This window comes from Orcinus orca, chromosome 3 (assembly GCF_937001465.1).
Source record: "Orcinus orca chromosome 3, mOrcOrc1.1, whole genome shotgun sequence".
Taxonomy (NCBI): Eukaryota; Metazoa; Chordata; class Mammalia; order Artiodactyla; family Delphinidae; genus Orcinus; species Orcinus orca.
In genome coordinates, this window is record NC_064561.1 from 8,223,444 (window position 1) to 8,248,033 (window position 24,590).

The following is a 24,590-nucleotide window of genomic DNA, read 5'->3' on the forward strand; positions in this document are numbered from 1 at the left end:
CTCCACAGACACCAGCCACCACATCTTCTGAACCTCCCCAAGGAAGCCAAGACATCCCCCCCACCCATTTCACCAGACTCTCAGCCTCGAGTCCTCCAATCCCAGTCCTTTACCAACAGGAATCAAAGTTTACCAGCTCCACCAAACTAGTCCACCCTCACCCAACCTGTCATCCAACTTGGTAAACAGACACCTTCCATGACCAGGACCCACTTTCTTTTTTTATTTTGGCTTTATTGAGGTGTAATTGACATACAAAAAAATTGCACACATTTAATGCATACATCTTGATGAGTTTGGACATAAGGATACACCATACACCCATGATATCATCCCCACAATCAAGATATTAAGTATATCTATCACTTCCAAAATGTTCATTATTTGTGGAAATGTTTTTCTTTTTCTTCTTTCTTTTTTTGTAAAATGACTAACATGAGATCTATCCTTTTAGCATATTTTGAAGTATACAACACCAAGTTGTTAAACATATTTGCTATGTTTTACAGCAGACCTCTAGAACGTATTCATCTTATATAGCAAAAACTGTATACCCATTGAAAAAGAATGCCCTGGTAACTGCCATTCTATTCTCTTCTGTGAGTTTGACTCCTTTTCATATAAGAGAAATCATACAGTATTTGTCCTTCTGTGTCTGGTTTCATTTCACTTAGAGTAATGTCCTCTAGATTCATCTATGTTGCTGTAAATGTCAAGACTGCCTTATTTTTTAAGGTTGAATAACATTCCATTGTGTGTGTGTATATATATATATACCACATTTTTTATCCATTCATCTGCAGGACCCACTTTCTTAGGAGGTAACCAATGTTGCAAATAAGGTTACTAGTCACTGGACCTGTGCACACTAGAAGAGCCACATTGGTTGTTCATATTGAAATGTTTCCACACCATGTGTAAATAATTGTTTCCCAGAATCAGCTCCCAGGACACTCCTGCCAGCCCAGACCCTTTCCTGGGACCCCATCGACTGCCTCACAATTCAGCAGCTGAAAGATTAACACCTGCTGCCTCAGAGAGGGTCTCCAATGTCCATTCTGATTGGTTGGTTCCTGAAACATACCAGTTGTTAAATATTTTGTATATTGTACTTGCAAGTGGCAAATTATTCTAGACATTACTATGTTATAAGAGAATGAAAAGAAGGTAAGGAGAGAACTAACAATCAGAGTGGTGTAAGATTTATTAAGAAAGGAAGAGAAAAGCCACCCATCTATCCAGCACCTTCGGGTCTTTGCAGAAGCAAGAACATGGCTGATGATACCACCAGATGTTGGGAAGGTTTGGGGAAGAAGAAAATAGCACTTTAGCAGCCACAGTAGAAGTAGCCTTCACATAGAGGCAGCCTTCATTTTTCAAAAAGGCAGAGACAATACTTCCCTTCCAAGACGTGTTTCTGGAATTTTGCCTATCCTCCATCAAGAGAAAGACTCTGGTTCTGGTCCACTTGAATCTGGGTGGACATGTGACTTTCTTGTAACCAAGAGAATACGGTGGAATGGAGCTGCATGACTTCCTGGACTGGATCTTGAGAGGAGATGTAGACTGGTTGGCCGGAACCCTCATGCTTAGAGCTCTGAAGCTGCCTGACCAAGGCTGACATGATGGGAGGAAGCCCAAACTACCCTAGGCCCTGAGACTACATGAAACCATGTCCAGCCGGTTCCCAGATGCTCCAGCCCCATCACTGTCTAACAGCAACTGTATAGGAAGCTCCAAGCCAGAACTATTCAGCTGAGCCTTTCCCAGATTCCCAAATCATAGAAACCACAAGAGATAATAAAATGAATGTCTGCATTTTGTGATAGTTGTTATTCAGCAATAGATAACTGATACCCAGCCCTTGGAGAATATCCTAGAATCTTTCCTCAATCGTTTCATGTCTCCCTTCTGCTTCCCTGTTCCAGGACTCTGCTTTCTGCTAAGCTTGTCAGGAGTCGTGGCTCAGAAAACCAAAGGTGAGTACTTAAAGCCTGACTTTTCCATAGCCAGAGATCAGGGAGGGTGTAGACCAATAAGACACCTGGGCCCACTCACATCCTCCAACAAGACAGAGGAAGGGGGCTACTTCTGGGAACAGAAATGAGGCAGGTTTCCTCCTGTAATTCTTTTTAAGTCATCATTTCATCAAATTTGGGTATATTTTAAGTTATCTTTTTTTTATTTTACTGTTATTTGTCTATTTATTTGTTTTTAGTAACCACAGCATGACCAAGGTAGAGGTAGAACAGTGAATAAAACACACCAATTCTCATGAAGTAAACATTCTGGTGAGGAGAGACAGAGCATGATGAAAATCATTTCATTCCGATCACAAGCAAGTCAACAAAAAATGAGCAAGTTCATTCCAGGTTAACTTTAATCCCTTGGCGATCTCACTAGATTCTGACTCAACAAGCCTAGGGTGGAGCCTGATATTCTACATTTCTAGCTAAAAGCTAGGGATGCATTCTGAGTTGCCAGGCTCTGCACATTTTCCCCCCATCATGTTCCCTGCCTCCACTCTGTGTGAACACTGGACAGCTCCCAGAATTCTCCACTAGACTTAAGCTTGAGATATTTCCTCAGCCCCTGTTATTTCCATTCATTTTCAAGGGGCCTCAAATTAAGATCCTTAGTGATCTCCATCTAAATGAAGTTACACATAGTGTTACAAAGATAACATGTACCCTTATCACCATATACCTTCTGTGGTACCCTACGAATTCAAATTTTTGTAATCATAGCTGACACTTAATATGTTCCAGGCACTGCCTGAAGAACTTTATATGTATTAATTCACTTACTCCTCACATTAACCCATTTTACAGATGAGGAAGTTGAGGCACAGAGAGGGTAGGACACTTGTGCAAAGACACACGGGTAGTAAGTGGTGGAGCCAGAATCAAACGCAGTGTCCCAGGTCTTAACCAAGTCATTCCCCTTTTATATATTCTGCAATGATCTTGAGAATAACACAGTTATATTGCATTGAAATATTTGTGTTAAAATTAACTTGTTTAATGCCAACCTCAGTCCTTTATCATGCATAAGAATCACACTTTTTTCTGTAGCTTGGTATCTTTTAACTTTTTAATGTACTGACATCTCACAAAAGGAAAAAGGTGCAGCTTCCTCAGCCTTGAGAGGCCTTTGCTCAGAGGCAAAACCAAATGATAACAGGAGAGATTTTGACTCTGGTGACATCTGACCTGCCTCTCTTCTCCTTGCAGGGACCTGTCGTTCGTGTCCCCCACATTCTTCCTGTGTCAATGCCACTCACTGTACCTGCAACCATGGATACATTTCTGAATCCAGGCAGAGATACTTCACATTCCCCTTGGAGACATGTAAAGGTAAAGGGATAATTTTCAAATCACCTAGAGGTAGATATGGAAAGAAGGCAGGATAAGGGCTTTGAGGGGGTAACAATAATATGCAATACTGAAACCTCTGCCAACTCAACCTTCACCAAGAAAGAAATTCTTCCATGAAGTCAGAAAAGTGGGCTCTTCCAGAACTTAGTTAGGTCTCAATTCTCTCCTCCATAATGTAAGGATAATAATGCTGACCTCATGATAGCAGTAAGGGGTTTGAATAAGGTAATAATAAATGTAACTATACTTCATGAATCATAAACCATTGTGTAATTTTTTGTACAATTTTTTAAGGAGATAGATTATGTACTGAAATCATGGCAAAGAAAGAATAAAAGCTTGGGCAGAAACTTTTTTTAATATAAAGTCTGTGGTCACCTAAGATGCAAGATGCTGCCTCAACTCAATAATTTAAATGTCCAATCCTATGGAAGAATGAACACTCTAGAGTTGAGTAAATATTAGGTTTTTCCCCTTTCCTACTTTTCAACATCCCTCCTGGTTGGAAGCCTACAGTTGGGAGTAAGGTGTATAATTGGTTTCTTTCCTCTTTCCCCACCCAACATTCTACTTTCCTTCACCCAATCTTGCAAGAGTTGTAACCTGGCAGGGAGATGAGGAAAGGGGAGCAGGGAAGTTTTTCCTTGACAATACTATTGTTGCTATTTAGTCTCTATGTTCCTGAGATATAGCACTTTCAGTCGTGACAGCTTTTGTGGGTTATTTGAGGACAATTCCCCAATCACTCCCCTGAAATTCCCCTGATAACAGCAAATTCATCCCTACACCTTACTCATCCTGGAGGAATCCTGTGTCTTCTTTAGCTTCTCCCTGATAAAGTCCATTTGCCACTCCATGTGGCCCTCTCTGAAAGAAACTAAGCAACCCCACACCCAAAACTTCTCACACATGACCCACATCTAGCTCTTGGGAGATATTCACTCACCCTTTGCCCAAGAAACTTGAGATGAGCAGGTGCAGCAGATCTCTTTTCTGCCCAAGTGGCTCACTATTTAGATTTTTCAGGAGGAAACAGGCACCAATCAACTGGGTCCCCATAAAATGCAAAGACAGTGTAATTAGCTGAATGAATTCCTTAAAATCCCTCTCTTGGATTAAGCTGAAGAGAAAAGCACCCACACACACTTCTCCTCTTGGGTGGAAGTAGAGGGGCTCACAGGACAGCATCAGCTCTCTCCAAATAAATCCTTCCTCTCTTACTTACCAACTCTTTTTAAACCTCACATGAATGAAGTCTATAAAAATCACACGGCCAGATCCCAGACATCTCCTTCTTTGCAAATATAGCATCATGGCTTGTTCCTCACTTGAAATGCTCCCCTTGTGCTTTTTCTAATGGTAGACCATGAATTATCTTTCCAGTTCCTACTGATTCAATGGGCTTATTCTAATTTTCTATTTCTTCTTGGAATAATATTTATTATTTATAAGAAATCACTTATTTTCCCTAATTTTTAAATTTGTGACCATAAAGTTACATACAGCATTCTCTTATGGTTATTTTAATCACCTCCTTGAAACTGTGGTATGTTCCCCTTCTTGCTATTTTCCGTCAGGTTTTTTTTCATCAAACTTGTGTGGGTTTATCTGTCTTATTGGTCTTTTGAATTTTTTATCCTTTCTACTATGTTTTTTGTTTTCTATTTTATTGATTTCAGCTTTAATCTCTTCTTAATTTCTTTTTTCTGAGTTCTTAAAATGAATACTTAGATGCTTTATTTTTTCACCTTTCTTTCTTAAAAATAAAGACATATAAGATTATAAATTTTCCTCTGAGTATAGGTTTAGATATATTCTACAGGATGAAGTATTCTTCTTATTGATCTGTGGATGGTTTGTAATTTCCTTTTGATGTTTTGCTACTCCAAGAATTATGTGGGAGGGTGCTTCCTCATTTCCAAAAGTTAAGATTTTTTGTACATTTTTGCATTGTATATTCCTAATTTTATTAGATAATTAAAGAATCATTTCTACTTTTAAAAAATTTATTAGAATTTTTAAACTAATGGCTGAAAATCTCTACTTTATAAGTTTTTATTAGAGATATCTTTGTGGAAGCATATGATTGATTTTATGAAAGAAGTATATATTTTATTTTCAAGGAATATAAATTTCTTTCTCTCTGCATAGGCTTCTATCTCTTTCAGTCTCTATTTCTGTGTGTGTGTGTGTGTGTGCGCACATGAGTGCCTTTGTCTGTCTCTCTGACTTTCTGTATATGTGTATTTATTAATTTTATTTACTCATTAATTTCCCCATATCTTTACTTCTTATCCACTAGATCTTTCCTCTGTTTGTATGTGCTTATTGATTGTGATATCCAGTTCTTCTCTACTCTTATTTATTTTTTATCTACTAGTTCCGAGAGAAGTGAATTGAATATCCGAGTATAATTGTATTTTGATTGCTTCTTACATTTCTACTTGTTTGTGCTTTCTGTATTTATCTGTGTTGTTTGGTGCATACATATTTGTGAATGGAATATAATTTTCTTCATAAAATGTGTTAAGTATCAATACATAGTTTCCCTCTTTACCTTGTTTAGAACTTTGAACCTTAAATTCCACTGAGTCTGATATTAATATTATACATTGTTTTATTTCTGTTTGAATTCTCCTAGTATCTCTTTGTGCACCTCTTTATTTCCAATATTATCAATCTCCTGAAAACAGTATATAGTTGGGTGTCATTTTTTAGCCCATTGTTCCACTTACCTACTGCTGCATAATAAAACCCAAACTTATTGGCATAAAACAACCATTTTATTATGCTCATATGGGTCAGGAATTCAGACAAGCAAAACAGTGATGGCTCTTCTCTGCCCCTTGATATCTTAGGCCTCAGATAAAAGGCTCAAATGGCTGGTGGTGACTCAAACAGTTGAGGGTTAGAATTATCTGAAAGCACCTCTCCTCACATGTCTGTGCCTGGGATGGGATAACGCAAAGACTGGAATCATCTAGGATTGTCAGCTGGAGCCCCTATGCTAGATCTCTCCATGTAGCTTCAGCTTCTCACAGTTGATGGTTGAATTCTGAGAGGTAATGTCTCAGCATGGAGTTTCCAGAGAGTGAGGCTTCCAAGAGACTCAGGCAGAATTGTGCGTTTTTTATGACCTTGTCTCAAAGTCCCATTGTAACACTTCTGCAATAGTCTTCTTCTTTTTTTTTTTTGCGGTACGCGGGTCTCTCACCGTTGCAACCTCTCCCGTTGCGGAGCACAGGCTCAGGACGCGCAGGCCCAGCGGCTATGTCTCACGGGCCTAGCCGCTCCGCGGCATGTGGGATCCTCCCAGACCAGGGCACGAACCCGTGTCCCCTGCATCGGCAGGCGGATTCCCAACCACTGCACCACCAGGGAAACCCTGCAATAGTCTTTTGACTAAAGCAGTCCTGAGCACACTTGGACACAAAGAGATAAGACAATGTGCCCACATCTCAATGGAAAGAGTGTCAAATAATTTGACAGTTTTGAAACTGTCACACTCAATATTCTAGTCTCTATTTTTTTCTCTTTTTTCCTAGTCTCTATTTTAATAGAAGATTTCCATTTATATTTAATGTATATTAGTCCATTTATATTTAGTGTAATGACTGACACAGTTACTCCCACGGTCTTACTTTACATTTATTATTAATTTTATATTATTATGATTTCCTCATTTGCCTTTTTCTTTTTTTTTGCATAGGATTTTTTTAACGTCTTTATTGGAGTATAATTGCTTTACAACTATGTGTTAGTTTCTGCTTTATAACAAAGTGAATCAGCTACACATATACATACATTCCCATATCTCTTCCCTCTTGCATCTCCCTCCCTCCCACCCTCCCTATCCCACCCCTCTAGGTGGTCACAAAGCACCGAGTTGATCTCCCTGTGCAGCTGCTTCCCACTAGCCTTTTTCTTATTTGTGTTTGTTTTATCAAGTTGCTATTAGTTCCATTTTTCCCTTTATTTATTTAGAATTTCTACTATACTTTTCATCCTATTAATGGTTACTTTCTCTTTTCTTAATTTCATAATCAAACACATATTTCTCTCCTAATATTTGAAACACTCATCAATTATTTTTCCCACCAGGTTGCATTGTTTTCCCTACCAAGATGCTTAATTTTACCCTTACTTCCCCTCCCCCAGTAAAGAGATGACATCCTTAAAATACTCTCATTTTACTCCTCTCCTTTCCTCCTCTTCCCTCCAATCCCCCCCCATGAATGTTAATTTTATTTCAATGTTCATTGTGAAACCCTGCTTCCTCTTCCCTTCATCTTCCTCCAAGTTGAGGTTTCTGTACTTGCTAATTTAATACTTGTTAACTTGTTGTTTGCTTGGAGCATTTCTTTGCATGTTTTCTTCACATTGGGTACATGGGTAATATCCCTCTCAATTATTGTATAACCTCACCTTTCTTTTACTCTAACCAGTAGATTCTATCTTGGCTGTGTAGAGAATTTTTTAACTCCATCCTCTTACCCCAGTAATCCATCGATACATATCCCAGTAATCACAGAAACCGTCTTCAAGTTTACAGGTTTGCAGTTGGGAATTCCAGTACCAGATTGAGTCTCATTCCTTTGTAGTGAATTGTAACTACTTTCTATCTCACATTTTGTAAAGTTTTTCTCAGGAGACCATCCTTACTTTTCATTGGTTAAGTGTATGTCACAGGACAACCCTATCTGAAAGGGAGGCTGAGAAAGAGAGCACCTGAGAAACTGGAACAAGATTGCCATGCTTGGCCTCCCAAACAAGGAATAGCTATTGAGTAAGCAACAGCATCAGCCACACTATGTCACACTCTGAAAATTCTAAATTCCCTGTTTCCTGTAACAGACAGGGAAATCCCACATTTTTACTTCCCACTTGACATCATTGTAAAGGGGCTACAGTGACCCTGAGGACTGGAGACATATTGATTTAACAAAAATATTCTAACTCAATTAGTTAGTTTAGCAGATGTATTAATCTGCTCAGGTTCCTATAACAAAATACCACAGGCTGGTGGCTTAAACCACAGAAATTTACTTTAAAAAGTTTTGGAGGCTGGAAGAAGTCCATTATCAAAGTTCTGGCAGATTCTGTTTCTAGTGAGACCTGCCTTCTTGCTGTATCTTCACATGGTCTTTCCTCACTGGGCATAAGGGCAGAAACAATGGTTTGGAGTAGCACTCCTGTGTCTCTTCTTATGAGGATGCTACTCCTATCAGATCAGGGCCCCTTTCTTATGATCTCATTTAACGTCAATTACCTCCTAAGAGGCCCCATCGCCAAAAACAGCCACGCTAGGAGTTAGGGCTTCAACATATGAACTGGGGGTAGGGGGGAGATACAAACATGGTCAGTATCCCATCTATATGCCCTTGGCATTTTTCATTCCTTTGTACACCAAGTCTGAGGCTTTCTCTGGCTACTGAAGACCACTCAGTCCACACTCAGGACAAATGGAAGTACTAGAGGGTTTACATTCCCTGGGAACATTCCTCCACCAATAAATAAGATTTTGTGGATAAATACCCCAGCTCCCTCACCCCTCAGGTAGGCTTACCTGAAGTGCATGCTCTACACTGCCTCTCAGAGGTTCCCAGAGGAATTGAGCCTCAGTCGCCCACAGTAGAAATTTCCTGGATAATACCCCCTTTATTTTCTGCCTTCCCTTCCCTGTTTCATTTCACCATTTCCATTCCAGTGTTTTCTGGGACCATCTCCCAAATAAAGTACTTGAACTTGAATCCTTGTCTCAATGTCTGCTTCTTGGAGAACCCAACCAAAATCAACGAAGAAAGGACAGAACAAAGACAACCATTACCTTAACTGAGTTGTTTTGGAAAGCCAGGATAGACCCTGATGGAAAGGATATAGCTTCTGGCACATATTTAGATGTTCAATAAATCTTTGTCAAATGAATAACCAAATTTCTCCTTTGTGTTCCAGATATTGATGAATGTACACCACCCATTAGTATATATTGTGGTGTGAATGCTGAATGTCAGAATACCAAAGGAAGTTTCTACTGTCACTGTAAGGCTGGATATAAAGCCCTCTCTGGGAAAGCACAATTCAATAATTCCAATGAGAACACTTGTCAGAGTAAGAAAATTCTTGTCTTCTTGTCTCCTTTCTAATTTTTAATTGAGTCTAACACCAGAAAATATATACTTGTGGTGGGGCCAGGACATGTCTATTTTCTGGAGGGAAATGGGTGATGGAAAGAGGAGGGGAAAAGGAAAGAAGGAAGTTTAGAGAAATAATGGGGTTAAGAAGCCAAGTGAGGGAGTTCCCTGGTGGTCCACTGGTTAGGACTGGGCCCTTTCACTACCATGTCCCCGGGTTCAATCCCTGGTCGGGGAACTAAATCCCACAAGCAGTGCAGTGCGGCAAAAACAAAAAAAGAAGAAGGCAAGTTGGAGATGGAGGTGACAGGGTTGTGGCTGAGAGAAGATTCTTTGAATTGCAAAGTAAAGAAACCCACTCAGGCTAACTTAAGCAGAAAAGATGGGTTTATGATAAAGATGCGTGGAAACGTCTTGGAACTCAACGGCAATAATACAGCTGGGATTATGGAATGAACTGAAGCTGGGGACCAAACACTGTCAGGGCACCCCAGTCTCTCATACTCTGGGTCTGCTCCTTTCCTCTCTTTCATTGCAAACTGCCTTTTCTGACTCCTTGTCCACAAGACAGGAAATCTGGCCACCAACAGCTCCAAATCTTACCATTTTTATTGATCCAACCACCCAAAGAAGGGTCAATTGATTCTCTCTTGGACATAATTGCATATTACTTGGAAATGTACAAATTGGCCCAATTTGAGTCATATGCCTACCCTCAGATCTGTGACCTTGGATAAGCATGATCACTGTCATAGAAATCATATAGATGGAGAAGATCTATACATAAGAAACATGGGACTTGGCAGACTATCCATGAGGTATTGACTACAGTTGAAATCATAAGAGAGAGGGTCTTTAAAGCTAAATTCTAGGAAACTGATTTGTGGAGAAACAATAATACTGATAGATAATATTTATTTCATTTGTACTATGTGCCAGGTACAACACCAAGTGCTTTACATTCATTATTTCATTTATTACATGAGGTAAGCACTGTTACTACAGATAAAGAAACTGAAGCGGGCTTCCCTGGTGGCACAGTGGTTGAGAGTCCGCCTGCCGATGCAGGGGACACAGGTTCGTGCCCCAGTCTGGGAAGATCCCATATGCCGCGGAGCGGCTGGGCCCGTGAGCCATGGCCGCTGAGCCTGCGCATCCGGAGCCTGTGCTCTGCAACGGGAGAGGCCACAACAGTGAGAGGCCCGCATACCGCAAAAAAAAAAAAAAAAGAAAGAAAGAAAGAAAGAAACTGAAGCACCCAAAAGTTAAGTAACTTGTTCAAGGTCTGCCAACTAATAAGATGATTTTTGAGATGATAGGCTTAGGTCAGCCTATATTGAGAGTCCACACTCAGCCACTTGCTACACTGCAACATGGGTCTCAGGGAAGCCATAAAAGGGACAACACATGTTTTTTTGGTGCAATAATAATAATAATAGTAATAATCAGTTATTCCTCTTTATCAGTCAAGATCAAGCCTGGAAAACAGAAACACACTAGGTCTTTTAAACATAAGTAATTTCATATAGAGAATTGGTGCTGGTGAAGGAAGAGCTGAGAAGTCAAAAGGACAGTGAAGCAACCCAGGGATTAGCAAGAGCAGAAATCTGTAGCCATCCTGTACCTAGGGGGACAGAAGAGGAAGTGGTATTAGCAGGATCCAAAAGCTGGGTCCATCTGATGAGAGCTGGAAATTTGGAAGATATACAGCCCTCAGAGGGCTATTGCAGGGATTAAATGAGATAGTACCATTTAAAGCATTTAGTGCAGTACCTATAAGTATTTGCTAATATTGCTAGCTTTTCATCTGATTCTCAGGAAAACCAAACTACGTTAACACCCCTGCTCCTGTTAGAAAGGTCTGGGAAAGTTCAGGTTTCTCTTTAATATCAAAAGTATGTTGTCCACCAATGGGAGGTGCTCCTGCAAGATTCAGGCCCAGGTTACGCTATTTCCCCAAGTCTCAAGCTGGAGCCCACACCAGGGTCTTGGAGCTGCACGCGCTCCAAGTGTGAGACTGAGGTCCAGGTGGGGAAGGTGACAGAAATGAGCATGGGGTGCGTAGGAAGGGGTTGCTGTGCCATAAGTCCACCACTAATTCAGACAATCAATAAATAGTTGTTACATGAATTAATGAGTAAATGAGTGAAAGAATATGATTGAAGCCAAAGTGAATTAGCGTTTTACTAGGCAGCAGGCACCTCTGTTGACAATGTATAAACAGGCTGAGATTTTGCCTGGGTTATGATGTTAATCTGTTAAACTCACCTTATCTTACAAGAAAGAGAAATGCCTTAGTTATTTTCCTAATTTTAAGACATTTTCTAATTTTAAGAGCTCTTTTATATGGATTGAGTCCATCCAGGGTTAGTTATCACCAAGGTTGGTAGGTCCAAGAAAGCCCTCACAAAAAATGTATACAGCTTTCAGCCAAAAGCATGTTTTTCTACAATGAACGTGGTTTCCAATAACAAACATTTTCAGACTCAGGCTGTAAGTAAAAGTTCTTGAACTCTTAAGACAAAACCTTCAATGTACAGGAAAACTCTTTGCTCTTTTTAGCAAATAGACTCGGCTGAAAACCAAGACACAGAATAAGTATAGATTTAACCTCAGTATGATGGTAACAGGTATGTAAACATTTGCTAGACTTTTCTCGTCTTTCTAAAATAGAGATGATTATCCTCACAACGTACAATACAAGAAGCAATATACCAAGGTCCCATTAACAGCTGAAGATCATAAACTGACATTCTAGTCTCAGTTATAATTCCCAGCCAGGCTGAATTTTAAAACCTGAAGCACCTAATTTTCTGTTTCCTCAGCCATTTCAGTTATAATGTTCAGCCAGGTCTGAATGAAAGAATTTGGAGCTTGCAAATTTCCACTTCCTCTATGCTAAGGTATCTCTACCACAGCAGTATTGACATTTGGGCCCCATAATTCTTTGTGGTCAGAAGCCATTCTGTGCACTGTAGGGTGTTGAGCAGTATCCCAGGCCTCCACCCACTAGATGCCTGTAGCATCCCCCACCCCAAGTCGTGAGTGACCACCAAAAATATCTCCAGCCATTGCCAGGGTCCCCTGGAGGCAAAATAAGTTGAAAAACACTGCTCTATGCCACAACAGGGAATTTGGACTCTGATTCCCCAAAAGAGCAAATGACCTTGTCAGGAAACATAAAGTGTATGAGTTCAGACCTTCTAGATGCAAAGTTACCTACCTTACCTGCCAACCTCTCCACCCTTTAACTTTCAGTTCCGACAGTAACATCCTTTGTTGTCTCTTTCAGAAACCACCCCCTCAGAGACAACCAGTGGCACAAAAGAGGTGAGTGGAAGCTGAATCCTGGAACCTAGTCAGGTAACAAATATTTACAAATCTCAAAGCTAGCAAATGGAGGTGAATACTGTATATTATATGTGTGCTATATGTCATATACCATATATATGATAATATAAAATATATGATATATATTATGACAACATATTTTGATATATGTTAATTATAATATGTGTTAATTATATTATTATAATGTTATCTAATATGTATTATGTATAACTATGATATATACATGTACATCACTATGTTTATTGTTACATATCTCACTATAGAGATAGATAGATACAGCATGTATGTAAATAAGGGTGTATGTGTATGTATATATAGGTATGTGTGTGTCTGCCCCCTAAAGAGAAGATCTATCCCAAACCAAGAAAGACAGACTAAGCAAGACTGTATTAGGATATGCTGAGCTGTTGTAACAAAGAGGCCCAAATATCCAATGGCTTTTAAAAGATAGATTTTTATTATTTTCTGACTTATCAGTCCAGAGGCAAGGAATCCAGGCTGGTGAAGGGATTCTGCTCCATGAGTCCGTTAAGTGTGCCCATGGTCTTTCCATACTGTTACTCCATCATCCCCTGGCATCTTGTTCTCAACTGCATAGCCAAAGCTGGGTTGCTGCAATGCTGCATTCGTACTGGTGGACAGAGGGAAGAGGGTGTTCAGGGCAAGTTCTCGGGAGTACAAGGTGAAGAGGGGAGAGTAGAGAGAGGGCCTGTCTCCTCATCTACTCACTATATGATATGCTAATAATGTCAGGATAACTTCCTTGGAGACATGTCTTTTTTCTTTCTTTTTTTTTTGGATGCATTGGGTCTTCATTGCTGTGCACAGCCTTTCTCTAGTTGTGGAGAGCAGGGGCTGCTCTTGGTTGTGGTGCGCAGCCTTCTTATTGCAGTGGCTTCTTTTGTTGCAGAGCATGGACTCTAGGCACACGGGCTCAGTAGTTGTGGCTCATAGGCTCTAGAGTGCAGGCTCAGTAGTTGTGGCTCACGGGCTCTAGAGCGCAGGCTCAGTAGTTGTGGTGCATGGGCTTAGTTGCTCTGCAGCATGTGGGATCTTCCCGGACAAGGGCTCGGACCCATGTCCTCTGCATTGGCAGGCAGAGTCTTAACCACTGCGCCACAAGGGAAGTCCCTAGAGACATGTCTTAAGGTGACAACCCAGAAGTCGCATATATCATAGCCAAACCTAGCTGCAAGGGAGGCTGGGACAATATGGTCTGTGGTTGGGTAGCATGGCCCAGATAAAATTTGAGGAATTCATTCAAATATTAAAAGTAAGAGGGGGAAATGGATATTGTAGGACAATTAAGAGAGAGAAACCAAAAAGATGCCTGATAGGTAGTAATCATTTAGTGTCTGTAAACTGACTCTGAATTTTAACAAAAAGAGCGATCCATGTCTCTGAGAATCTATAGTCTAGCAGAATGGACTTGTCCCTTATTTGCCCTACTCCCCACCCTCACCCTGCTCTGCTCCAGAGAAACTGTTCATGCCTTGCCCTCCCAAGCTCCAGGCCTCCAAGTACATGCTGTTCTCTCAACCTGAAACTCCTTTTCCCAGTTCCTCACCTGGCTGGTTCCTCCCATTCTTCCTTACTCAAGACTCAATTCAGGGGACTTCCCTGGTGGTGCAGTGGTTAAGAATCCACCTGCCAATGCAGGGGACACAGGTTCGAGCCCTGGTCCGGGAAGACCCCACATGCTGCAGAGCAACTAAGCCCGTGCGCCACAACTACTGAGCCTGCACTCTAGAGCCTATGAGCCTATGAGCTTAGTTCCCTGGTCTGGGAACTAAGATCCCACACGCCTCGAGGCAACTAAGTCCGTGCACCACATCTACTGAGCCTGTGCTCTAGAGCCTGCACACCACAACTACTGAAGCCCGCACACCTAGAGCCCATGCTCTGCAACAAGAGGAGCCACCACAATGAGAAGCACGTGCACCGCAACAAAGAGTAGCCCCCGCTCGCCACAACTAGGGAAAGCCCACGCGCAGCAATGAAGACCCAACGCAGCCAATAAATAAATAAATAATTAATTAATTTAAAAAAGACTCAATTCAGGTGTCGTGTCCTCCTGGATGGCCTCCCTAAACTCCTCCATCTTAGTTAATATCCCCCCACTATGTTCTTACAGTAGGGGATGTGGGGTTTAGAAGTGTAGAAAGAGGTTTGAATCCCAGCACCACAATGGCAAGTGATCCAGAGAAACAGAACCAATAGGGGAAAAGATATAAAGAGATTTGTTATAAGGAATTGGCTGACAGGCCCCGAAATCTGCAGTCGACAAGCTGAAGACCCAGAAGAGTTGATCGTGTAGTTCCAGTTTGAATCCAGAGGTCTGAGACCCAGGAAGAGCCGACGTTTCCGTTCAAGTTTGAAGGAAGAAAACAATGTCCCAGCTCAAGGCTGGAACTGTCAGGCAGGCAGGAGGAAAATCCCTTCCTCAGAGTTCTTATTCTAGTCAGGCCTCCAACTGACTGGATGATCCCCAGCCACAACGGGAAGAACAATCTGCTTTACTTCATCTATCCATTCAGATGTTAAGTTCATCCAGAAACACCCTCACAGACACACCCAGAATGATGCTTGACCAATATCTGTGTAACCCATTACCCAGTTAAGCTGAAACATAAAATTAACCATCACGCTCTTCAAGATCAATTTACTCATCTGTAAGACAGGGGTGGTAATGGCACCCTTGGATAGATGAGCAGTTTAGATGAGATAATATATGTGTAGTATTTAGCACAGTGCCTGACCCAGAATACATGTTCCATCTATGTTATCCATCATTATCTCCGTCAGACTGATAATATTTACATGGTGTGCTGTCACCCTCTAGACAGTGAGCTTCTTGAGGGCAGGAATCAGACCAAGCCCACATTGGGAGTTCAGCAACTGTTCATTGAAGTAATGAACAAATAATCATGTTATCAACAGGAGCATTTCTTTATAAAATGTCATTGCCACGTTCCTCAAAAAATTAAACATAGAATTACCAGGTGACACGGCAATTCCACTCCTAGGAATATACCCAAGAGAACTGAAAGCAGGGACCCAAACCTATACCCGGACAAAAGTATATTTCCAAAAGATACATACATCCTTATTTCATAGCAGCACTATTCACAATAGCCAAGACATGGAAACAACCTAAATGTCCATTGACAGATGAATGAAGAAGATGTGGTATATATATACAATGGAATACTACTCAGTCATAAAAAGAATGAAATAATGCCATTTGCAGCAACATGCATGGACCTAGAGATTATCATACTAAGTGAAGTCAGTCAGACAGAGAAAGACAAATACCATATGATATCACTTGCATGTAGAATCTAAAGTATGACACAAATGAACTTATTTACAAAACAGAAACAGACTCATAGACATAGAGAACAGACTTTTGATTGCCAAGGAGGGGGGAGGGCAGTAAGGGAGGTACAGAAAGTGAGTTTGGGATTAGCAGGTGCAGACTATTATATATATTGTAGAATGGATAAACAACAAGGTCCTACTTTATAGCACACAGAACTATATTCAGTATCCTGTGATAAACCATAATGGAAAAGAATATGAAAAAGAATGTATATGAAACTAAATCACTTTGCTGTACAGGAGAAATTAACACATGGTAAATCAACTATACTTCAATAAAATAAAGAAAAAGAAGAAAAAAAGAAGAAAGAAGAAAGTAGGGACCCAAATAGATACTTGCACACCTATGTTCTTAGCAGCACTATTCACAATAGCCAAAAGGCAGAAATGGCCCAAATGACCATCAACAGATGAATGGATGAATAAAATGTGGTATATCCATACAGTGGAATATTATTCAGCCATAAAAAATTGAAGTTCTGATTCCCACTACGACATGGATGACCTTAAAAACATTATGTTTAGTGAAAGAAGTCAGACACAAAAGATCACATCGTGTATGATTCCATTTATATGAAATGTCCAGAACAGGCAAGTCCATGGAAACAGAAAGCAGATTCGTGCTTTCCAGAGGCTTGGGGAAGGGAGAATGGGGAGTAACTCTTTAATGGGTTTTATCTGGGGATGATGGAAATATTTTAGAACTACATAGAGGTGATGATTCCACAACATCATGAATGTACTAAATTGTCACTAACTTGATCCCCTGGGGATCACAATCACCCCCAGTTAAGAACCACTGGTCTATTTCTAGAAACCTTACCACTTCCTTGTTGGTAAAAGATGTTCATAATAACTAACACCTATATGGTGTTTACCAGGCACAGACACTGTTCTAAAAACGTAGCATCTCTTCACTTATTTAATCTTCCCCAAAACTCTATGGGGTCTTAGTTCTGTCCTCATTCTAAACAGGGTACCTGAGGCACAGAGTGATTGAGTGACTTTCCCAAGGTTGCTCAGCAGGTGAATGGTGGGGTCAGGAGTTAAACTAGTTGTCTGGCTCCAGCACCTGCTTTCTTGTGTTTTCTTCTGACCCTCTGTCAGATTGGATTTTTTTAAATTCTTTCTCTCTTCAAAGTTGCAACAGGTTGTTGAGAATATCGAGTCACTTCTCACCAATGAGACTGTATGGGGAACGGAAAAGACGAAAAACACAACCACGTTCACATGTATTCTCCAGAAAATTGAATCAGTTGTTCTAGAAACTGCCTTGAAAGCCCCAGACCAAAAACTCCAGAAAGTCCAAAACCGTACTGTGGGTAAGAAGACAATAAGGCATGATACACACAGGGTATGGTTACTAACTGGGGTCTGGATTGAGCAATTAGAAAAGTAAATAAGTACTGCATGAGTCCATTAATATAAAATTCCAGAAAATGCAAACTAATCTATAGTAACAGGGAGGAGAGGAAAGGTGAAGGGATGAAAAAAGGGCATGAGAAAAATTTGGAGAAATTGTTGGGGGTGATAGAAATGCTCTCTACCTTGATTGTGGTGGCGGTTTTACAGATGTATACACTCAATGAAACTCATCCAGTTGTACACTCTAATACATGCAATTTTGTGTACATCAATTACACCTCCATAGAGCTGTTTTTAAAAATTGCCAGTGGGGGAATTCCCTGGTGGTCCAGTGGTTAGTACTCAGTGCTTCCACTGCCAGGACCCGGGTGGATCTGGGAACTAATATCCCACAAGCCGCCTGACATGGCCAACAATTTTTTTTAATAAAAATAATTTTTAAAAATTAAAAAAAAATTTTCAATAGATAAAAATTGTCAGTGGTTTCTAATCCTGAGTCTGGGATTCTTGCTTGAAGTTAGGTTTTTGTTTTTTTTTCAACCAGTGCTTACATAACTCAACAGCACACGTCACAGGGATGCTACTTAAACCATCCCAGAAGGAACATCTTACTACATATTTTTAAAATAAAAATACTTTTATTAGGGAATTCCTTGGTGGTCCAGTGGTTAGGACTCGGCACTTTCACTGCCGGGACCTGAGTTCGGGGAACTAAGATCCTGCAAGCCACGCAGCGCAGCCAAAAAAAGAAATACTTTTACTATACTAGTCATACATATTCATTATATATCTATGTGATGAGATGATATGTCAATTAGCTTGACCTTGGTAATCGTTTCACTATGTATAGGTGTGCGTCAAGTCTTCATACTGTACACCGTAAATACATACAATTTTTGTTTTTGAAAATAAAAATAAATAAAATACCATAGCAAAGCCAAGTATTAAATGTTTTTTAAATTAGGAAAAAACATGTACACAAAACTAAATTGAGACCAGCCAAATCTGCCCACAACCCAATCCTCCAATCTGATACCCATGTAGTTACATGTCTGATGAAGAGACACATGTTTGTTGTGTATGTTACAATTTACATACGGTTGCACAACCTGCTTTCTCACTCACTACATTACTAACATCTTTCCTTGTAAATCATATACATCATCATTACCTATGTTACTGTCTTCAATGGCTTATAGAGTTACATTGTATATATAATTTATTTATACTATATATTTATTTATACTATAATTTATTTATTTCCCTATTCTGGTAAATGCAGGTTGTTACCAAACAACCCTGCGACAAAGACCATTGAAAATTTATCTGTGTGTTTGTTTGATGTTTTCTTAGGATAAATTCATAGAAGAGGAATTGTTAGGTCAAAGGGAAAAAAACATTTTATAGACTTTTGATACATATCACTATATTGGCCTCCAGAAATGCTGTTTGCTGTGCTTTTTATTCAGCTCAGAGATGTCAGTGTATTTGTGTATGCCTAACTAACCATTTTGTTTTACCAACTTGCATGATAAAGTACTTTATACTCTATAAAAATAATAATTTTTTAAATTGTTTTAATAAAATAAAATTCAGTGTCTAACCTTCCTGGGAAACCAGAATCTGCACAATTTCTTTCAAAATTAAACCAGATTACGAGTAACTCTCATCTTTCCTGATTTGGCCAGTTCCTAACTGTTTAATCGATGACCAGTACCCTTACCTCAGGGGCTTTAGTCTTTTCATCTATAAAATGAGATAATAATGCTGCATATAATACACTTACAACTAGGGCTGGTAATTGCTATAACTTTGATTATTCTACTTTCCACTCTTTAGTATTATAAAGTTTTATTTAAACAGTATCATTTTTTATATTCCTATCTACTTTATAATAGTATCATTCTTTAAGTGCTATTTTGTTACTTGCTTCTTTTTAACTTTTTTAAACATAAAAAAGGAGACATAATAAGCCTACTGCACTCATCATCCAGATTGAATAATTTCCAACTCATGACCAGTCTCAGACTGTCTGATTTTTAAGATAAATATTTTCATGAGCTTATTTCCTGCTCTTTTTTTTTTTTTCTTTTGGCCATGCCATGTGACTTGCGCGATCTTAGTTCCCCCGACCAGGGATCAAACCCCTGCCCCCTGCAGTGGAAGCGTGGAGTCCTAACCACTGGACCGCCAGGGAATTCCCTAATTTCCTGCTTTTCTGTGACTTCATTTTTATTGGAAGCATGGCTCCCCATTAAAGAGATAAGCCATAACTTATTTAATCAGTTCCTTCTTAAACATTTAGGTCACTTCCCATTTTTCACCATGATCGTCTTTGCTGCTGTGAAATTAGCTACATCTTTCTTGTAGCTAATTCTGTCCTCTTATCCATGATTGTTCTCCTAGAATAAATTCCGAGAAACAGAATTGTTGCTTCAAAGACAATATGCTAGAGAATATTATTTAAGAACTTGGTTTCAGGAGTTAGAGTCGTACTTAAATTCTGAACTTCAGTTTCCTCATCTGAACAATGGTTCCTCATGGCGTTATATGATGCTGTTATAAGATGATGATGTATAAGGGTCTTAGTCCAGTGCCTGGCACATCTTAGACATTCAGTAAATTTGAGCTGTTTGTGTAGCTATGCACATTTTTAAAACTTATAATAATGGTAAGCTTGCCCATTGTTTTTCCTACCAGCTGTTGAAACTCGAGTTGTTACAGACAATTGCTCCACAGGAGTCATCTTCAACTTGAGCGCCCTAATGAACTCCATGAATATCCGCTGCAGTGACATCATCCAGGGAAATACACAAGGTACATGTGGTGGCTGCATGCAGAATCCCTAAGACACGCAGAGCAATATCACTGTGTGAGTAGTAAGGAAAGGTCCACAATAGGCTCCTCCCTAATGGGTCTGTTACCCTAAAACTGTGTCATTTGAGTCTTTTCCTTAAAAACAAAAATCTTCTTAAACTAGAGGCTTTCTATTCTTCAGCATGAAAGAGACTTCTTTGCAGTTGAGGGGCTGTTCTACCTGGGTCTCAGTTTAGGTTCACTCAGAAGCAGTCCATGGACAAGTATAAGGAGTTCAGTTGTAATGATTTTATTTGGGAGATGATCCCAGGAAGCATCAGTAGGTGTATCAGTCAGGGTTCTCCAGAGAAACAGAACCAGTGGGGGCTGTGTGTGTGTATGGAGAGAGAGACAGGGACAAAGACAGAGATTTTAAGGAATTAGCTCCTGTGATCGTGGAGGGTAGCAAGTCTAAAATCTAGCCAGCAGGCTGAAGACCCAGGGAAGAGTTGTTGCAGCTTGAGTTGCTCCGCAACAAGAGAAGCCACCGCAATGAGAAGCCCGCGCACCACAACGAAGAGTAGCCCCCACTCTCCACAACTAGAGAAAGCCCGTGCGCAGCAACGAAGACCCAATGCAGCCAAAAATAAAATAATTTTTTTTAAAAAGTAAAAAAAAAAGAATACCCAATGTAGGATACCATTTATGTGAATTTTTAAACACAGAAAACAATACTGTATATTATAATGGAAACATGCTTATGTAGTAAAATTACAAATGTATTCATGGAAAGGCCACACTTCCACTTCAAGTCCGTGGTTATTTCTTGAGAAGGAAGAAAGAGAATGAAATAATAGTGGGATCTTTAGCCATATCTAAAACATTTTATTTCTTAAAAAAATACATAATTCTGAAGCCAATACGACAAAACTATAATATATTTTAAATCCGAGTGTAAATGTCTGTATGTCTTTTTTATAGTTTTCTAAGTGTTGGAAATATAAGTTAAACTTTTTTAGAAAATAAAGATGTTTTCAAAGAATTCATCATTTACCACATGCTTGGCACTGTGCTAGGAGCCCTGTGGTTTCCAAATGAAGTATCCGGTATTAGTTACTCAGTACGTTTAGTGCCTGTTGGAAAAATAGGATTAATCCACAGGAAATAATTAATGGACAGTTGAATTCTCTTTGGCACGGCAGGGACTGCACTTGAAATACGAATTTGGAGAAAGACACATCAAGCTGCCAGAGGATCTAGGGAAGACTTCCCGAGCCAGAGGCTGGGTTGGAGATGGGTCTTTGAGGAGGAGTTGTGAATATTTGGGTAGGAAGAGCAGGAGAGGAAAAGTAAACATCCTAGGCACAGCTGAGCACAGGGGTGGCGATCATGGGAGTCTGTCGGGTATGGAGTGGGAAAGGGTAACAGAAGGAATGGTGGCACTTTTTAAGACTCCATTATTCTGTTTCCTCAGGTCCCAGCGCAGTTGCCTTTATTTCATACTCTTCTCTTGGAAACATCATAAATGCAACAGTTTTTGAAGAGGTGAATGAGAAACATCAAGTTTACCTGAACTCCCAGGTAGTGAGTGCCGCTATTGGACCCCAAAGGAACACATCTCTCTCCCAGCCTGTGACTCTAAGTTTTCAGCACGTGCAGGTGGGTGAAAGCTACAATTTGTACTTGCTTAGGTTTCATGGATGTTAGACCAAACAATTTTTAAATACTCCCAAGTCAATCATTCTGGACCTGCACTGTGCAACATCATAGCCAGAAGCCAACTACAGTTATTGAGCATTTGAAATATGGTGAGTCTGAACTGAGATTTTGAAGACTTAGTATTTCCAGGTTTAGATTCAGTATTTCCAGACTTTGAAGACTTAGTAAGAAAAACAATGTGTTAAGCATCTCAATAATTTTACACTGATTACATGTATTGATTTATATTGACATATTAAAAGATATAATTTTGAATATAGTGCTTTAAATAAAATATTTTATTAAAATTAATTTGACCTGTTTCTTTTCCTTTTTTTTTTTTTTTTTTTTTTTTGTGGTACGCGGGCCTCTCACTGTTGTGGCCTCTCCCGTTGCGGAGCACAGGCTCCGGACGCGCAGGCTCAGCGGCCATGGCTCACGGGCCCAGCCGCTCCGCGGCATGTGGGATCCTCCTGGACCGGGGCACGAACCCGTGTCCCCTGCATCGGCAGGCGGACTCTCAACCACTGCGCCACCAGGGAAGCCCTCTTTTCCTTTTTTAATGTGGTAGTAGAAATTTTCAAATTACATAAGTGACTCATATGATATTTCTCTTGGGCAGCATCATTCTAGTTCGTGGAATTTTTTTAATTGCCGGTACCTCCTACATCTGTGAAATTTGAACTGAGACATAGTGTTTATTCTTGCACAAAAGCCTGGAATTAATTATTAAGACGACATAATTCAATCAGAAGAAAAACTTTTATATAATTCATTGCCTTTTCCCATTCTCTGCCCAAACTCTTAAAGGCAGGAGGGTTAATAGCCAGACATAGTAACTGTTTAGAAAGTAAGAGTTGAAAGAAATCTTGCCGTTTTTTTGACAACATGGATGAACCTTGAAGACCTTATGGCCAAGTGAAATAAGTCAGACAGAGAAAGACAAATACTGACTGATCTCATATATATGTGGAATCTGTAAAAACAAACTCATAGAAACAAAGGACAGATTGGTGGTTGCCAGCGACAGAAGGTGGGAGAAAGAGGTAATCGTGATCAAATGTTACAAACTTCCAGTTATAAGATGAATAAGTTCTGGGGATGTAATGGAGAGAATAGTGACTCTAGTTAACTCTAGTTAACAATACTGTATGGTATATTTGAAAGTTGCTAAGAGAGTAGCTTTTAAAAGTTTTCACCACAAAATAAAAATTGTAAATATGTGAAGTGATGGATGTTAACTAACCTTGTTGTAATAATCATTTTGCAATATATACATATATCGAATCATACATACACCTTAAACTTACACAATGTTATATGTCAATTAAATCTCAATAAGCCTGGAAAAAATAAATCAAACTTTTTTTAATTTTTAAGAAAATAAGAATTAAGTGGGAGAAGGTGAGGAAAGGTAGGTTTTCTCCATCTGATGCATAAAATCTAGGAATGGAATTTTTGATGTATGGCGTGGAGCAATGGAAGTGGAGCAAGATATCTGGGGATGGTCCAGTGGATTATCAAAGGAGATACAGCCGCCAAATAGGATAGCATCCAACTCACATCCTTGGCCTGATCAAGTGTTGCTATGGACATCCTGGGGGCAAAAAAAAAAAAAAAAGAGAGATTGAAAACTAACTTTATTGTCTCCTGGTAATGTTTCTTCCCTACACTACCCCTGTCATTGTATGAGCAATTATTGTGTTGTAAGCGGTCAGGGCAGAATTGATGTGAAGACATCAGGGAAATTTGGCTTAGAGAGTATTTGGGAGAAAAATTTAAGTGAGCCTTATACTCTATTTTTATTTGACTCCCGTGTTGGAGGATAAAGTCCTGAAGCCAATGACATCTTGTAAAATTCTGGCTCCCAGAGAGAGGTGGGTTCATTTTCTGTTATGTGGAATCCCAATAGAGTTGGGACTACGCGGACAGGTTCCTGGTGGTCATCCTCTTCACTTAAAATAGAAATTACCTGATCTCTCCTAACCCATGGTGTCACCTCTTTGCACCCCACCAGCGTAGACTGACACTCTGAGAGCAGTCCCTCCCAAGGAAGGACATGATGAGCCTGTTCTATTTTCAGATAAAGCCCAGTATCAAAAAGGTCTTCTGCGTCTACTGGAAAGGTACAAAGGAGGGCGGCCACTGGTCCACGGAGGGCTGTTTCCTGATACAAGCAAACAAGACTCACAGTATATGCAATGCCACTCACCTGTCCAGTTTCGCTGTCCTCATGGCCTTCGACACACAGGTATGATGTAAACATTGAATTCCTCAAGCTAATCCTTTTGGAGGCCCTGCTTAGGTGGCCATAAATGCTATAAGGAAAATTTTTAAAGAGCGTGTGTCTGGAGTGATTGCAGAAGTGTGCTACTTTAGATAACATGGTTAGAGGAGAATTAACTATTCAGGCTGAAATCTGAATATTAAGTCAGTGGGGTTACAATGTGGGTGAATCTCAAAAATATCATGCTGTGTGAAATAAGGTAGA

At 39.9% G+C, this 24,590-nt stretch overlaps 1 protein-coding gene across 8 annotated transcripts in view; it reads left to right on the forward strand.

The window, feature by feature from the left end:
• Positions 1-24,590, forward strand: part of ADGRE3 (adhesion G protein-coupled receptor E3) — a 247,176-nt gene that overhangs the window by 211,351 nt on the left and 11,235 nt on the right. For 5 of the 8 annotated variants that reach the window (XM_049708495.1, XM_049708498.1, XM_049708496.1 and 2 more), the window contains exons 2-9: positions 1,929-1,979; positions 3,234-3,356; positions 9,330-9,485; positions 12,801-12,838; positions 17,382-17,562; positions 20,306-20,422; positions 21,876-22,060; positions 24,183-24,350. In XM_049708495.1, coding sequence (XP_049564452.1) covers positions 1,929-1,979; positions 3,234-3,356; positions 9,330-9,485; positions 12,801-12,838; positions 17,382-17,562; positions 20,306-20,422; positions 21,876-22,060; positions 24,183-24,350 — 1,019 coding nt within the window. Of the gene's footprint in view, positions 1-1,928; positions 1,980-3,233; positions 3,357-9,329; positions 9,486-12,110; positions 12,139-12,800; positions 12,839-17,381; positions 17,563-20,305; positions 20,423-21,875; positions 22,061-24,182; positions 24,351-24,590 lie in introns of those variants that run through there. The other 3 variants (XM_033401205.2, XM_049708497.1, XM_049708499.1) reach the window with 3 other exon arrangements.